At 60.9% G+C, this 14,835-nt stretch overlaps 1 protein-coding gene across 4 annotated transcripts; it reads left to right on the plus strand.

Annotated features, from left to right (window-relative positions):
• Window positions 1-3,820: 3,820 nt before the first annotated feature.
• Window positions 3,821-13,528, plus strand: CARNS1 (carnosine synthase 1). 4 transcript variants are annotated; one of them, XM_042238059.2, is made up of 10 exons: window positions 3,821-3,956; window positions 5,113-5,150; window positions 6,421-6,694; window positions 7,474-7,563; window positions 7,822-8,309; window positions 8,543-8,717; window positions 8,803-8,888; window positions 9,619-9,850; window positions 9,962-10,242; window positions 11,288-13,528. In XM_042238059.2, exons 2-10 carry the CDS (start codon window positions 5,148-5,150, stop codon window positions 12,512-12,514), a joined length of 2,856 nt encoding a protein of 951 aa, XP_042093993.1. In that variant the 5' UTR covers window positions 3,821-3,956; window positions 5,113-5,147; the 3' UTR covers window positions 12,515-13,528. The 4 variants fall into 4 exon arrangements, with proteins under 4 accessions (XP_042093993.1, XP_042093994.1, XP_027815413.1 ...); XM_027959612.3 differs by lacking the exon at window positions 3,821-3,956 and adding an exon at window positions 4,577-4,673; XM_042238060.2 differs by lacking the exon at window positions 6,421-6,694.
• The last annotated feature ends 1,307 nt before the right edge of the window (window positions 13,529-14,835 follow it).

A 14,835-nucleotide genomic window follows, 5' to 3' on the forward strand; every position in this document is an offset into this window, starting at 1 on the left:
CTTTACCACTAGCGCCACCTGGGAAGCACCCTACCAGGGTACTTGAAGCTTAATAACATCCTCCCCTGCAGTTCACAGACCACTTTCTCAGCCCCACCATCCACCCACACACCCTGTCTCTGCAGGTGGCACTGAGAGCCTCTGTAGAGAAAGGGGGACCCGGCGAGGTTGAGTGTCCAGCCCAGGATCACAGAGAGAGGCAGGGCCGGCTAGACCGTGCCTTAGGCTTAGAGCCAGAGTCTGATGGACTCTCAGGCAGGGAAGCAGGCAGGTGGGGGCCTGCAGGGAGTTTATGGGGTCCGCCCTGAACTCCCTGCCTCCCGCCACTCAGCTCTTCTGCCGAGAGGTTAGGGGAGCAGGAATAACAGCCTTGGTCCTGGGCTGAGAACCCACCCTGAGGCTGGAGGGGAGGCCACGAGGCATTCCCACAGATCCAGGCCCTGGCAAGGCGGCCTCCAGCAGGGCCCCTCGAGCCGGGGCTGAGCCACGGCCTTATCTACTCGGAGAAGCGTTTTCTGGGCAGTCCTCCTGCAGGTCTTGTTATCAACCTGGGAAGCCTGGGCCAAGGGGTCAGGCCAGAAGAGGACCACTCCCTCCTTGCGTGAACACTTTACACACGCTATTCCCACAGGGCTGCGTTGCCCTTATGGCCCCTGGGTGCCAGTTAGGAAAAGATGTCCCCCTCCAGGTACATGCAGCCCTTCAGGACCGCAGGGAAGTGACCACTCAGCAGAGCAACTTTGTGCAGTGAGCAACCTGCACCACCGCATGCAGCCCCAGTTCCCTACACCCCTGCCCGGAAAGGGGCTCCAAGAAGGTCCCCTGCCTTCTCGGGACCCACCCGAGAGCACTCAGCCTGTGGGAAGCAAAGCTGGGCTGGCATCAGCCCAGGGGACAGGGACAGGAATGTAGGGGCAAGCAAAGAAGTGGAGAGGCAGACGGACCCCTCGTGGTTGGGGGGACATGGTCTCATCTCGACCGCCACCCACCCCAAACGTCCCCCTATCCCCACACTGTCCAGAGGCCAAGCTTGCGCTTCCTGTAAAGTCCTGCTCAGTGTGGAGTCCTGTCCCCAGGCCACAGAAGCGGAGCCCAGAACAAAGGTCACCTCTGAAGCTGACTGGGCCCCTTTGTAGCCATTGCCAAAAGCGCCCCTGATCATCGCTAAGAAGCTTCCTGTCTCCTAATTTGGCAAAGATGCCCACTCCAGTACACACCCTATGATGCCCCAACCTAACACCCACCTTCTGGCAGGAATTTTCTTTGTCTTGAGGCTATAAAAATTGGCTATTAACCCACAAAACCTGTCGGCGTTCTCTGCTCTGTCAGGAGGTCGGCCCACTGCGCTCACAGTGCCCACTTTCTCTCTGCTCTTTGTTCTTAATAGACTCACTCCCTTCTGAAACGCTCTGTGTCTGGAAATTCTTTTCCAGCCCGTGTTCGGGCTGCCTCAACACATAGGAAAGCCTCACTCTCTCTGAGCCTCCGTTTGCTCCTACAAATAGTGGGATAACAGCAGCTCCCACCCCAGCCCCGAGAGCGCTCCGCCAGGGTCATCTTTACGGGGATTACTGCCTAGTGGAGCTGGGCAGTAGCTCAGGCATGGCCTCTCCTCACCTCGCCCCTACCTGGCTCTGCTCCGCCTCGGGTGACCTCCAGGCTCTCCTGGCGTAGACAGAGCAAGACTGCCCTGCCAGCCTGCTTGCCCCCACCCCCGCCGAGTCCCAGGGCTGCCGCAGCTCGACCCTGATTTTCCTCTCTGTGTCCAAAGGCAGATGCCATTGTAGCTGGTGCCCAGCCAGGGCAGTCTGGGGGTGGGCACAGAACCACGCTGCTCTGTGTGCATATGCTCCGGCAGAGGGAAGACCCCAGCTCTGCCGCTCACCAACTGTGACCCTCGGCAAATCACATCACCTCTCTGAGCCTTGATTGCCTCATTTATAAAAGGCAGAGAATCACAACTGTTATGGGGTAGGGTTAAGTGAGATACGGAACACAAAGCACTCCGTAGTGCCTAGGACAAGTCACAAAACACTTGCTAACACTATTGCCTTCTGCCAGGCGCCCCATGCCCAGCCAAGCCTGGGCTAAAGGAGGCATCATAATCCCCATTTAAGGATGAGAAAACGGATGCTGCGCTTCTTGTGTTAACAACAAGACATCAGGAACTTCCCAGGTGGTCCAGTGGCTAAGACTCTATGATCCCAGTGCAGGGGGCCCAGGTTTGATCCCTGGTCAGGGAACTAGATCCCACATGCCGCAACCAAGACCTGGTGGAGGCAAATAAAAAAATGTTAAAAAACAAGAACAAGACAGCAGGCGCAGTATCAGCAGTCACTGATACTAAGCCCTCCATCACCCAACTGAGACAACTTAATTACTGGCTCTGTTGGTAAAGAAACCACCTGCAATGCGGGAGACCAGGGCTCAATCCCTGAGTCAGGAAGATCCCCTAGAGAAGGAAATGGCAACCCACTCCAGTATTCTTGCCTGGGAAATCCTGTGGACAGAGGAGCCTGGCAGGTTACACAGTCCATGGGGTTGAAAGAGACGAACACGACTTAGCAACTAAACCACCACCACCAATACAGTTCCAGCTCTCCTGGAAAGTCTCTCTTTTAAAGCAGTCAATCAGGAATCACCTGACCAGCCCTAGGGAGGTCATGTACCTGATACACTCCTGCTGACCGCCCCCCCCCCCACACACACACACCCGAAACAAAGTGACTTTGCAGGGAATTCCTCAGCAGTCCAGTGGTTAGGACTCGGCACTCTCACTGCTGAGGGCAAGGACAAAAGAATAAGGAGGAGAGAGTGACCTTGCAATAACCAACCCACTTTTTTGCCTAAGTATAACTTTAGAGTCTGCTCCCTTCTGCCTATAAAAGTTTTTCATTTTGTACGACTCCTTGGAGCTCCTTTCTGTTAGCCCGATTCATGACCCGTTGGATAACGCTGACAAGATCTTTAAAATGTGCTCTGCTGAATTTTGGTTTTTAATACGTGTTATGTCAACACTCACGCTCTTTGGTGATGTCCATGCCCTCATCCCTCATCCCTTCCATGGATCTCCGTGGAGCTCAGGGTACTCATGCAGCAAGAGGATGGATCTTCTAGGGTGGCCATGCCTCATTCCAGGAGCCTGGGCCAGCCACGGGGAGGAGCAGAGTGTAGATCTGGAGCAGGGGGGCCCAGAGCAGCCCTGGAAAGCTGGGTGGGGGGCTCCAGATAAGTCACTTCTCCCCTCAGTCCCTGCTTTGGTAGTTGGGGGTGGTCCTCACAGGCTGCTCTGCCTCTAGCTGTAAAAAGGGCTCGAGGCAGCCATCTTTGCCCCCACAAGTGCCACGGGGTCATTAGTCCTTCCCCTCCAACCCCGGGAGGCTCTAGGGATCCACCAGGGGGTCTCTGGAGAGAGGGTCTGTGGGGGAAGACCTGTAACAATGGCCTCCCTGTCCTGGGCGCCCAGCACAGGGAGCTGTGATCATTTCCACCCAGTCCTGGGAGGCGGAAACACACATCATAGGAGGAGGAGATGAAAGGGGAGATGCCAAGGTCCTGCAGCTGGATTGAGGGGGAGTTCACCTAGGCGGACACGCCTGAGGACAGTGTGAATCTCTGGGTGTGTTTTCTGGGGGTGAACATGTGAGTGTGAGCCACACTCTTGCAGTGTGCTTCTGTGGCTGTTTGGATGGGTGTGTCTGGGGGTAAGGATGTGTGTCTTGGGGAGATAGTGGGTATAACTGTGGGTGTCCAGCGGACCTGAGTGCTGATAGGAGGGCAGATTGTGTAGACGCCCCCTTTCCTTTCCTTTCCTGTGCTCAGACCCACGGGAACTCCCAGCCTGGCCACCCCCTTCCCTCCTGGCCCCCACGAGGGCAGAGGGCGTCCCAGGGAACTGCGACTGCCCTCATGGGGCCATCTTACCCAGTGGTCACTACTCTGGAGGGTCCAGAGAGGTGAGAAGGGACTCTGGGGATGTACAGGGACCCCTGTTCCAGAGAGCCTTTCTGGGCATGCCATCTGCTATAGGGCAGGGTGCTCCTTGGCAGACAGCTGTGGTTGGGGGTGCTTGGGGAGTTCAGGACTCCATCCAAGGGCGAGGCACCAGACTGTGAGCCCCACCAGCTCTCCTGGGCACTCCACCCCTGGGGGCAAGCCCTGGTACCAGTCTCTGCCAGCTTTCCCTCCCGTCCCCTTCCTCCCCCTCGATCTCTTCCACTGGGGGTCTCTGTTTATCCCCCTCTGTCCTCTGTCTTTACTGTAGCCCCTAAACCTGTGACTGCCTCGGATGCTTGCTGTCCGTTAGAACCTGGCCCTCTCTTCGACTTACTGTGGCTCTAAATGTCTCCTGTCTGTCCCCCTGTCTGTCACTCTGTCTCTCCCTGGCCTGCCCGGTGCCCTACCTCTGACCAGGTCGGCCGCGCCCACCCCCGCCCCCCAGGACCCCAGGTTGGGATGGGAGGCGGAGGTTTTGGCGGGAGGGGTGGGGCGGGTTCCCTGGCCGGAGGCCTGCGGGGCCTGGCCCCTGCGCCCCGCGCCGCCCCCGCCCGGCACTGGGCATGCCCCGGTCGCTTCTATATAAAGCGGCGCCGCCTGGGCCGGGCGCTGTGCCGCCGCCGCCGCCGAGTCCCGCCGGGTCCGCACGGCCCCGCAGAGCCGCTACTGCGCTCCAGGTACCCCGGCTGCTGCCCGCGCCCCGGGGAGAGCCAGGGAGGGGGCTGCAGGGCAGGGGCCGCGGGGACAGTACCATGAGCGCCCGCGACCCCCGGGGGGACCCGCGACACTACCTGCACCCTGCCACCCCGCCTCTCCCAGACAGCGCGTGCACACACGGGGGACCCGGTGCGCCCTGCCGCTGGAAGGGCTGAGTGCCAGGACCCCCAGCGCTGCCGCGTGCGACTTGGGATGTGTGAGCTCTGGGTGCGCCCCCTTGGGGTCCTGGCGTCAGAAATCCCTCTGTTTCCTTGAAGTGGGGGTGGGGCAGCCTTGGAAGCCTCGGAGCTCAGGCAGGAGAGGCACGGTGGCTGCCACCTCTCCACCCGGAGTCTTACTGGCTGGAGGCCAGGTGGAGACCCTGGCTGCCCTGACTCCCCCTCTGTCTCTCTCCCTCAGCCTCTCCCATCAGTCTCAGCCTCTCCACTTGTACCATGGTGAGTCTCCTCTCCTCCCTCCCCACAAAGCCTGAGACCCTAACCAGAGGGAGGGCCCAGAGGGCAGCAGCTAGCCCTGGCACGGCCTGTGCAGGCAGCTCAGCCCCGAGATCAGCTGCGCCCACACCCCTTGACTCCCCACCATGCGCCATGGGACAAGCAGCTGCTGGGGTGCCAGGCACTCCGTCTCTCCCCCATCAGCCCCGGGAGGTGGGCACGCTCCGTGCCCTTTGGCATTCATTTATTCTGCCATGTTCATGATTGCCGTGTGCCCTGCCCTATTCTAAGTTTGGGGACACAGCAGTGAACCCAGTGTGGGCTCTCAGGGAACGCAACTTGCAAGAGGAGGCACCGAGGCTCAGAATTTGGCACCAGGAAACCGGGATTCGAGTCCAGGTTAGAGGCCCAGACCTCTGCCCTCCCGGCTGCCTGCAACAGGCTGTCTCCCGATGACCGAGGGGATTCTCTGGGTCCAAGCCATATCAGGACCCTGGGGGTGGACAGGGAGGGCACCAAGCAACCCCAAGGCCCAAGGAAACCTCATGACTTGTCCAGGGAGGCCCAGCCTTTTCCCAGAGGACAGGCCCACCTGTGCCCCCACCTGTTCACCCTGAGCCTCTGAGCAGGAGTCAGGAGTCAGCCAGCCTCAGAGGGGCAGGGTATAAGATTTCATGCAAAGAGCGCATTTCCATGACTCAGAACATCTGAAAAGAAGGACACCAGCTTTTTCCTTACTGGTGCCTGGCCCAAGACTGGCCGCATAGCAGATCCTCAGGCCTACTTGGGGAAGATGCTGGGCCAGGTTCACCTACGTATTTTGGTCTCAGCAGAACTCCATAATGGTCTGTGGGTCACTGTGGCCAGAGAGAAGAAAACAGCCCAAGAGTGATCACTTGGTCTATTCGCTCATTTATTCTTCAGTCATCAAACACTCAGCAGCACGACAGTGTGCCAGGGCTGCCTTGATAAACAAAACAGGCAAAAACCTCTGCCCCTGTGAGCCACGCTGGGGTAGACCTGCGCGTGGGCTGACAGGGGAGCGTGTTGCCTTCTGCCCCCACCCCTTGGGGCACCGCACATACAGCTTGCAAAGTGCTTCCACCTGCATGTCCCTGCTGACAGGCCTTCACCCTCCAATCCAACTCCATCCTCTTTGCTTCCCAGGCCCAGGTCTGCCCAAGGTTAGGAGACTGGGGGGCTTAGACCCTTGGGTGACTTAATGTGGCCCTTGCCCACCCTGCCCAAGACCCACCACTTCTGCCCCCCTCAGCTCTCCCTGGATCCGCTGGGTCCCGAGTGGGACTGCCCCCTGGGCTCCAAGGACCTGGAGGAAGAGGAGGGCCCGTGGGGCGGGGGCTCTGGCCTGCCGCCCCCGGGCTGCTTCCCTGGTTCCTGGCGCCACGACGTGGGCCTGGACTGCAAGGGCGCCCCCGAGGGGGCGGACGCCCAGGCCTGGACTGTGTACTACTACAGCCTCCTGCAGAGCTGTCTGCAGCAAGCGGGCCTCCCGGAGACCCAGGACCGCAGCCAGGTGCCCCGCACAGGTGCCCGAGGGCTCCAGGGAGGTGGGGGGCAACCTGGGGGGAGGGGGGCACCCTCAGCCCAGCCTGCTTTCCATCTCTGTCAAGGTCAGCCCCTTCCCCCCAGGCTCGGGCTCAGTCTGAAGCCAGGGAGGTGAGGTCAGTCAAACTCCGGCAGGCAGGCGTTTCAAAGGGCAATTGGCACCAGTCATGTCAGAGATCAAGGCTTCCCTCCCACCCCCAGAAGATCCAGCCCTGGGATTTGCAATCCACGTTCAGTGGAGCCAGCGCTTCTGTCGAAGTGTCTCGGGAGTTGCCGTGGAGGCAGCTAGCAGTTGGGACCCAGGACTTCTCCCTTGTTTTATCTGTTTTCTGTATCAGGCAGCCACAGAAGAGTCTGTGGACAGAGACTTTACAGCTAGAATTGGTGAACATCACAGACTTGGTCTCAGTGTAACACACTGGGAAACGGGTGCAGCGACTCCTCACCCCGCTGCACAGGGACCAAGGGCCGCACAGAAAGTGGTAGAGCTCAGGATAGAACCCAGGTCTCTAGGCACCCAACCTCCAGCGTCTTCTGGACCAGCTGCGGAGGGAAGGGCAACCTCACAGAGCGGGGGTGGGCAGGCAGCCTCCCCTTCCCTCTCCAGCCTCCTCTGTCCCCGTTACTGTTCTTATCCGATAACTGGGAAGGACCTGGGGGGCCCAAGGGTGAGGCCAGGGGCATGGGAGCAGGGAAAGGTGGGCAGAAAGACAGCAAGGGGAGCCCTGGTGAGCTGGGCGTCATTTTCTTCTCTCTCAAGGCTGCCCTGGGGCAGAGGTGACCTTGTGCATTCTGGGGTCCCCCAGCACCTTTCTGTCCGTGCTGCTGGAGGCTGGGGTCCAAAGCCCGGGTGAGTGCGTGCCCAAGTTCCCCCACCCCCTCCTATGGAAAGGGCAGCCCTGCCCTGGCCCGGCCACATCCCAAAATACCCGCCGACCCTGGCAACAGCCTGCATTCCACTGGACCAGCTGCCCTGCTCCGGAGGCGGGGTGGGGGGGGGGTGTTCTGAGAGCAGCTGCCCCCTACAACCCAGGGCTCAGGTGGGAGGTGGAGGGCATGGGGGCATCAAGCCTTCCCTAGCCAGCAACCCTCCCCTCTCTGCCCACAGGAAACATGCTCCTTTGCCTGTCCCCTGCTTGGCTGACAAAGGTGCCAGCCCCAGGGCAGCCGGGTGAGGCGGCCCTGCTGGTCTCCAAGGCCGTGAGCTTCCACCCGGGGGGCCTGACATTCCTGGATGACTTTGTCCCCCCTCGTCGGGCCACCTACTTCCTGGCTGGCCTGGGGCTGGGGCCTGGCTGGGGTCGAGAGGCGGCTGAGCTCGCCCGCGACCTGACCTGCCCCACTGGAGCCTCAGCCGAGCTGGCCCGGCTGCTGGAGGACCGGCTGCTGACAAGGCGGCTGCTGGCTCAGCAGGGCAACGTGGCCGTGCCAGCTACCCTGGCTTTCACCTACAAGCCACCGGCACTGCTGCGGGGAGGGGATACCAGCCCGGGACTACGGATGGTGGAGCTGAATGGCAAAGAGGGCCAGGAGACACTGGTGAAGGAGGAAGTGGGGGCCTTTCTGCATTCCGAGGCCCTGGGTGATGCCCTGCAGGTAACCAACTCTTGCCCCTGAGCCTGTGCAGATGCCAATGGGAGGGGACCCCCCTGAATGGTTACAGGTCATGCCGGGAAGCCGTCTCCAGCTTTGAGCCCCCACCACTGCCCCATCTCTGTGATAACCGCCTGCCTTGTTACCTCTGTGTCCTCACTGGCTCTTATGGTATGAGTGTCCCACCCTGCAGAGGCCTGGGTAGTGAGGGAGCCGCCTTCTCCTCCCTGTTGCAGGTGGCCGTGAAGCTAAGTGGGTGGCGCTGGCGGGGGCGGCAGGCCTTGCGTCTGTATCCACGAGCTGAGCAGGACCCAGTGGTGGACACAGTGCTGGCATTGCTGGAGAAACTGGAAGAAGAGGAGAGTGTCCTGGTGGAGGCTGTCTGCCCACCTGCCCGGCTCCCCTTCCCAGGTGAGGGCCGCCTGGGCCAGCCCAGGGTGGAACTTGGCTTGGCCTCCCGGCTGCTCTGTGCTCAGGCCTCACTGCCTCTCCCCAGGCAGCCCTCCCCCCGGCCCTGAGCTGGCCCTGCGGATCTGTGCGGTGGTGTGTCGGACACAGGGTGACAGGCCCCTGCTGAGCAAGGTGAGCCTGGCTCGGATTCAAGTCACGGTCCTGCTGCCGCACCCCAGCTTATTTCCACGGAGCTTCCGAGGACCCCTGGGCAGGGAGGACAAAATCTTGGGGGTGGGGACTTTGATTGCCTCTGGAAAGCCTCCTGGTCTGACACCCTTCTCTCCTCTCCCACCCATTAGGTACCCCTCCCACTACAGGAGCCTTATCTCGTATGCCATGCTGGCTACCAGGGCCTAGGGCTGAATCCTCTTCCCCTGGAGCTCTTGCCCACAGAAGAGACTGACCCAGGGTCCCCAATATGCTTCAGGAGGGGTCTCCAAGCTGGGGATATCAGGGAGGCTTAGGGATCCTCCTAGGTACACAGCTCTGGGCCAAACTGAGAAGGAGAGGTTCAGCCTTGCCCTCAGGGAGCTTTAGGATTGGGCCCACCAGGCTGGCACAGCACCCCCCCCCCCATCCCCCAGCACAGGAGCTGAGGACCTAGGAGCAAGCATACTTGGCTCCCTTAGGGAACAGAGACCCCCACCTGGGCCTGGACCCCTGGAGAGAATCCCCACAGGTGGACCAGATGAGCAGTGACAGGGGAGGGTGGTTTGTGCAGTTTAAGTCACACTGGAGGACAGGACTTGTTGAATGTCCAGGGAGGAGTGTGGCCGGGATCGTGGCATGGGGGAGGTGTGCTGGGGGCCGGGGATGGTCCCCGGAGGGACCAGCCCCCTGAAGTCTCCTCCCTGCGCAGGTAGTATGCAGCGTGGGCCGTGGGGACCGGCTTCTGCGACACCAGAGCTCCTTGCCCCGGACCCTGGAGGCGGCGTTGGCCCAGTGCGGCCTGGGGGAGGCCTCGCAGGTGGCAATCGTGCGGCAGCGCGTCAAGGCGGCGGCCGAGGCCGCGCTAGCCGCCGTGCTGACCCTGGAGGCCGGCCTGAGCGCTGAGCAGCGCGGCGGACGCCAGGTCCGCACTGACTTCCTCGGTGAGTGCGGGGCCTCCGGGGATGAAGACGGGCGGAGGTTGGGGGGGGGGACCTCCCCGGAGGCCCGAAGGCGGCCTGCACTGAGCCCGCGCGCCCTCCTGCCCGGCCCAGGGGTGGACTTCGCCCTGACGGTGGCCGGTCGTGCGCTGACCCCCGTGGCCCTGGCGCTGAACGGAGGCCTGTGTCTGGAAGCGTGCGGCGCTCTCGAGGGGCTGTGGGCCGCGCAGCGCCCAGGCCTGGCGGCCGAGGAGGCGGCGGCTGCGCCGCTGGTGGAAACGATGCTGCGGCGCTCGGCCCGCTGCCTCATGGAGGGAAAGCAGCTGCTGCTGCTCGGCGCCGGCGGCGTCAGCAAGAAGTTCGTGTGGGAGGCGGCGCGCGACTACGGGCTCAAGGTGGGCGGGGCTTTGAGTCCCGGTGGGCGTGGCGAAGGCGGGGCCCGGGAGGTGTTGGCCTCGGGGCGGGGCCTATGCAGGGCGGTCCAGCTTGGGCTTCCCAGGTCGAGCTAGTGCTTAAAGAACCCGCCTGCCGATGCAAGAGATGTTAAGAAACCAGGGTTCCGATCCCTGGGTCGGGAAGGTCCCCTGGAGGAGGGCACGGTACCCACTCCAGTATTCTCGCCTGGACAACCCCCACAGACAGGGGAGCCTGGCAGGCTAGGGTCCATAGGGTCTCGAAGAGTCTGACACGGCTGAACCGATTTAGCACAGAGCCTCAGCGTAGGGGCAACGGCCTATCGCCCCGCCCAGGTTAGAAGTCTCAACTTTTTTTTTTGGCCCCTAGCTGAATTTTGTTCCCGCCGGGAGTAAAGGCCCCCTCTCTTGGGCCACCAGGCCACCAGTCCCAAGCCCTAACCCTGTTGGTTTCCCTACAAACCCAGGCCAGACTGTGCCTGCCAGTAGGAGTCGACCAACCCTTTCTGACACCCTCTCCCACCTAGATCACTACCCCCAACCACCTCCCTCCTGCAACTATCTTTCCCTGGGCTAAATCTTATCGGGCTTCCCTGGAGGCTCAGACGGTAAAGAATCCATCTGCAATGCAGGAGGCCTAGATTCAATCCCTGGGTTGGGAAGATCCCCTGGAGGAGGGCATGGCAGCCCACTCCAGTGCTCTTGCCTGGAGAATCCCACGGACAGAGGAGCTGGTGGGCTACAGTCCCTAGGGTCGCACAGAGTCAGATACGTCTGAGCGACTAAGCACACAGCAAATCTTATCCAGCTCCCAGTTTAAGCACTGCCTCCTCTAGGTTGCCTTCCCTCCCCTTTAGGCGGTTCACCTCTGCACTTTTCACTCAATCTCCATCAAACACGCTTGGAGCGCCTGGCGCTGGTGAACCCTTCTCCCTCAAGGGCTAGGACCATATTCCAGGCCCCATCCCCCTGCCCAGTGCCCCACACAAGCTGATCTCGGCCTGTCGCCATCCTGTGCTTTCTGCAGCTGCACCTAGTGGAGTCAGACCCAAACCACTTTGCGTCCCAGCTGGTGCAGACCTTCATCCACTTCGACGTCACGGAGCACCGGCGGGATGAGGAGAATGCCCGGGCGCTGGCGGAGCTGGTGCGGGCACGCGGCCTGCAGCTCGATGGCTGCTTTTCCTACTGGGATGACTGCCTGGTGCTCACAGCCTTGCTCTGCCAGGAGCTGGGCCTGCCCTGCAGCCCGCCGGCCGCCATGCGCCTGGCCAAGCAGAAGAGCCGCACCCAGCTGCACCTGTTGTGCCGCCGTGGCCCACCCTGGCCCGCGCCCTCCCTCTATGCCGTGCCCTGCTGTCCACTGGAGAGTGAGGCTGATGTGGACAGGGCTGTCCGCCAGGTGCCCCTACCAGGCGTCATGAAGCTGGAGTTTGGGGCCGGCGCGGTGGGTGTGCGGCTGGTGAAGGATGCCTCACAGTGCCGCGAGCACTTTTCCCGGATCGCCCGAGACTTGCAGGGCGAGGCTGACCACCCGGGCATTGGGCTGGGCTGGGGTAATGCTATGCTGCTGATGGAGTTCATCGAGGGCACGGAACATGATGTGGATCTGGTGTTGTTTGGCGGGCGGCTGCTGGCTGCCTTCGTCTCTGACAATGGCCCCACGCGGTTGCCTGGCTTCACTGAGACCGCAGCCTGCATGCCCACTGGGCTGGCCCCGGAGCAGGAGGCGCAGCTGGTGCAGGCCGCCTTCCGCTGTTGCCTGGGCTGCGGGCTGCTGGACGGGGTCTTCAACGTGGAGCTCAAGCTGACCGGGGCTGGGCCGCGGCTCATAGAGATCAACCCCCGCATGGGTGGCTTCTACCTGCGAGACTGGATCCTGGAGCTTTATGGTGTGGACCTGCTGCTGGCTGCGGCTATGGTGGCCTGTGGCCTGCGACCTGCCCTGCCCGCCCACCCCCGTGCCCGGGGCCACCTGGTGGGTGTCATGTGCCTGGTGTCCCAGCACTTGAAGGCACTGAGTTCCACCGCCAGCCCCGAGACCCTGCAGGCTCTTCACGACCAGGGCCTGCTGCGCCTCAATCTGCTGGAGGAGGCCCTGGTGCCTGGTGAATACGAGGAGCCCTACTGCAGTGTGGCCTGTGCTGGGTCCAGCCCGGCTGAGGCCCGTCACCGCCTGCTGGGCCTCTGCCAGGGTCTGGGCATTGATGGGCCCCACTACCCCGTTGCCTACTTCTTGTCCCACTTCAAATAGCGCTGGGGCCAGAGGGCAGGGGCAAAGTGCTGGAGGGGGCGCTGTGGTACCCTCTGCTCCCTGGAGCTCTCCCTGCTTCTCTTCCTACGGCCCCGCCCCATCCTGGGCTGGTCCACTCCAAGGCCCCAGGTCTTTCCAGAGCCCAGGGCTCTTTCGACACCAAGGCCTCCTGGATTTGAGGGCCACAAAAGAAAGTATCTGGTGAGCCGCCGCGGGGCCTTCTTGCCTTCTCCAAGGCCTCCGTCCAGCCCCACGGCTGTCCAGGACTCTAGCTGTGGAGAAGCAGCACCTGCACACACAGACACACACACACACCCTACCCCCAGGTTGGTGGGAGTAGGCCCAAACCCAGCCCATCCTTCCCACCCCGACAGGTCTGTTTCTCTTCCTGCTGCCTACAGAAGAGAGCTTGGCTGGCCCCTTGCCTTGAACAAATCCCAAGAAAACCTGAGACTAAACCCCTCATCCTCGTACTCTCACCCCCTCATTTAATACATTCTAGATAGTTCTAGAGCCTGCTGACAACTTTTGGCAGTGCCCCGTCTGCCCCATTTGGCCTGAGCAGTAGAAGCAGGTGACCTGGAGTCAGCAGTAACCAGCTCCCCTCCAGGCAGACACTATTGCACCATTCTACAGATAAGGAAACAGGCTCGGAGAGGAGCAGCCACTGCTTCAGTGTCTTGCCACTGTGATTGAAGGGTTGAGGATAAGATGCACCATCCAGATTTCCGCTTTTACTGAGCCATACACCCCCACTCAGCTTCTGGGGCCTGCCCACCTCCTTACCCTCAGGTGTTCCTGAGACATGTGAACACCCCTCCCATGCACTCTGCACCTTATCCACCTAGCTCTGGTGCTTTGGCCTCAGGCACATCTAATTTGCATTGGCAGAGGAGACGACACTCCTGTCCTCCTTCAGGGGAGGCTGCCCTAAGGACTCTTTCCGTGCAGCACAGGAGCTTGGACAGCTCCGCAAGCATCCCTCTCCGAATAAAGGGTTATGGACTAGCAACATGTGCAGAGTCTGGGCCAGGTTTTTGCCACTGGGACAACACTTCTCAAGCATAGGTAGACAGGGGATGTGGGAGGGGGAAGGAGAGGTAGTTAAGGGCTACCTGTAGCATCTAAAAAGTGAAAGTGCTAGTCGCTCTGTAGTCTGCCAGGCCCCTCTGTCCATGGAATTCTCCAGGCAAGACTACTGGAGTGGGTTGCCATTTCCTTCTCCAGGGGATCTTCCCAACCCAGAGGATTGAACCTGGGTCTCCTGCTTCGCAGGCAGATTCTTTACCATCTGGGCCACCAGGGAAGGAGAAACTGCTACACTGTCAGGCCTCTGGGTTCACCACTGGCAAGGGGCGTGCCAAGGGCACCCACACCAGGACCCAAACCGGAGGGTTTCCTAAAGATGGAATTACAGCAAGGGCCAACCCCAACCAGATAACCCTCCTCCAGGCTGGAGACTCTGAATTCTGTCCATTTGAGTTCATATCTAGCCCCCACGGTCCAACTGGAATGCACATCCAGACAGCTTCCAAACTGTTGGAAATCATCCAAGGTCTGGTCTGGCCCAATTCCCACCCCCAAAACCCCATCCAACAAGAATCCGTGCCCACATCTAAACTGACAGGCCGGGTTTGGCATGTTCATTATTGTAGTGTTGCCAAATACAAGTTATTGTGCCTGATGCACAGGCCAAGCCTGTATTTATGGGTGGGTTGATGAGACTTGAAGGAATGAACCCTTTTGGGGAGGAACCTGTGGCTCAGACAGTAAAGAATCTGCCTGCAGTGTGGGAGACTCAGGTTCAATCCCTGGATCGGGAAGATCCCCTGGAGGAGGGCATGGCAACCCACTGCAGTATCTTTGCCTGGAGAATTCTATGCACAGAGGGCCCTGGTGGGCTACAGTCCCGTTGGCTTGCAAAGAGCTGGACAGAACTGAGCGACTAACACTTTCACTGGCAACAAAGCCCAGCAGTGAGTTGAATACGGAGCAGTAAATGCTCTGACTTTCAAGTCTTCCAGCCGAGAGGCACATTAGGGAAGCCGTGCTGCAGCCGCCGGCTCCCTTTCAGCGTCGAACAGAGATACGGTACCTGCCTTCTCGCCGCCACCCAGACAACCCGGCAGCGCAGAGCTCCAACGGGGCTGGGAATTGTGTTTACGTTCAAACCTGCATGCACTTCCGACTATGTCCCATCCATGCTCAAACTCGCCCCAGAACCAAAACAGTCGCCTTCCAGGAGGCTCTGGTCCGGTGCCACCCCCGGGGAGCTGTGTTGGGAAGACTGAGCGGCCGGCCGAAGCCTGGGTCCGGCTGGA

The sequence above is a fragment of the Ovis aries genome, chromosome 21 (assembly GCF_016772045.2).
Source record: "Ovis aries strain OAR_USU_Benz2616 breed Rambouillet chromosome 21, ARS-UI_Ramb_v3.0, whole genome shotgun sequence".
NCBI classification, from domain to species: Eukaryota; Metazoa; Chordata; class Mammalia; order Artiodactyla; family Bovidae; genus Ovis; species Ovis aries.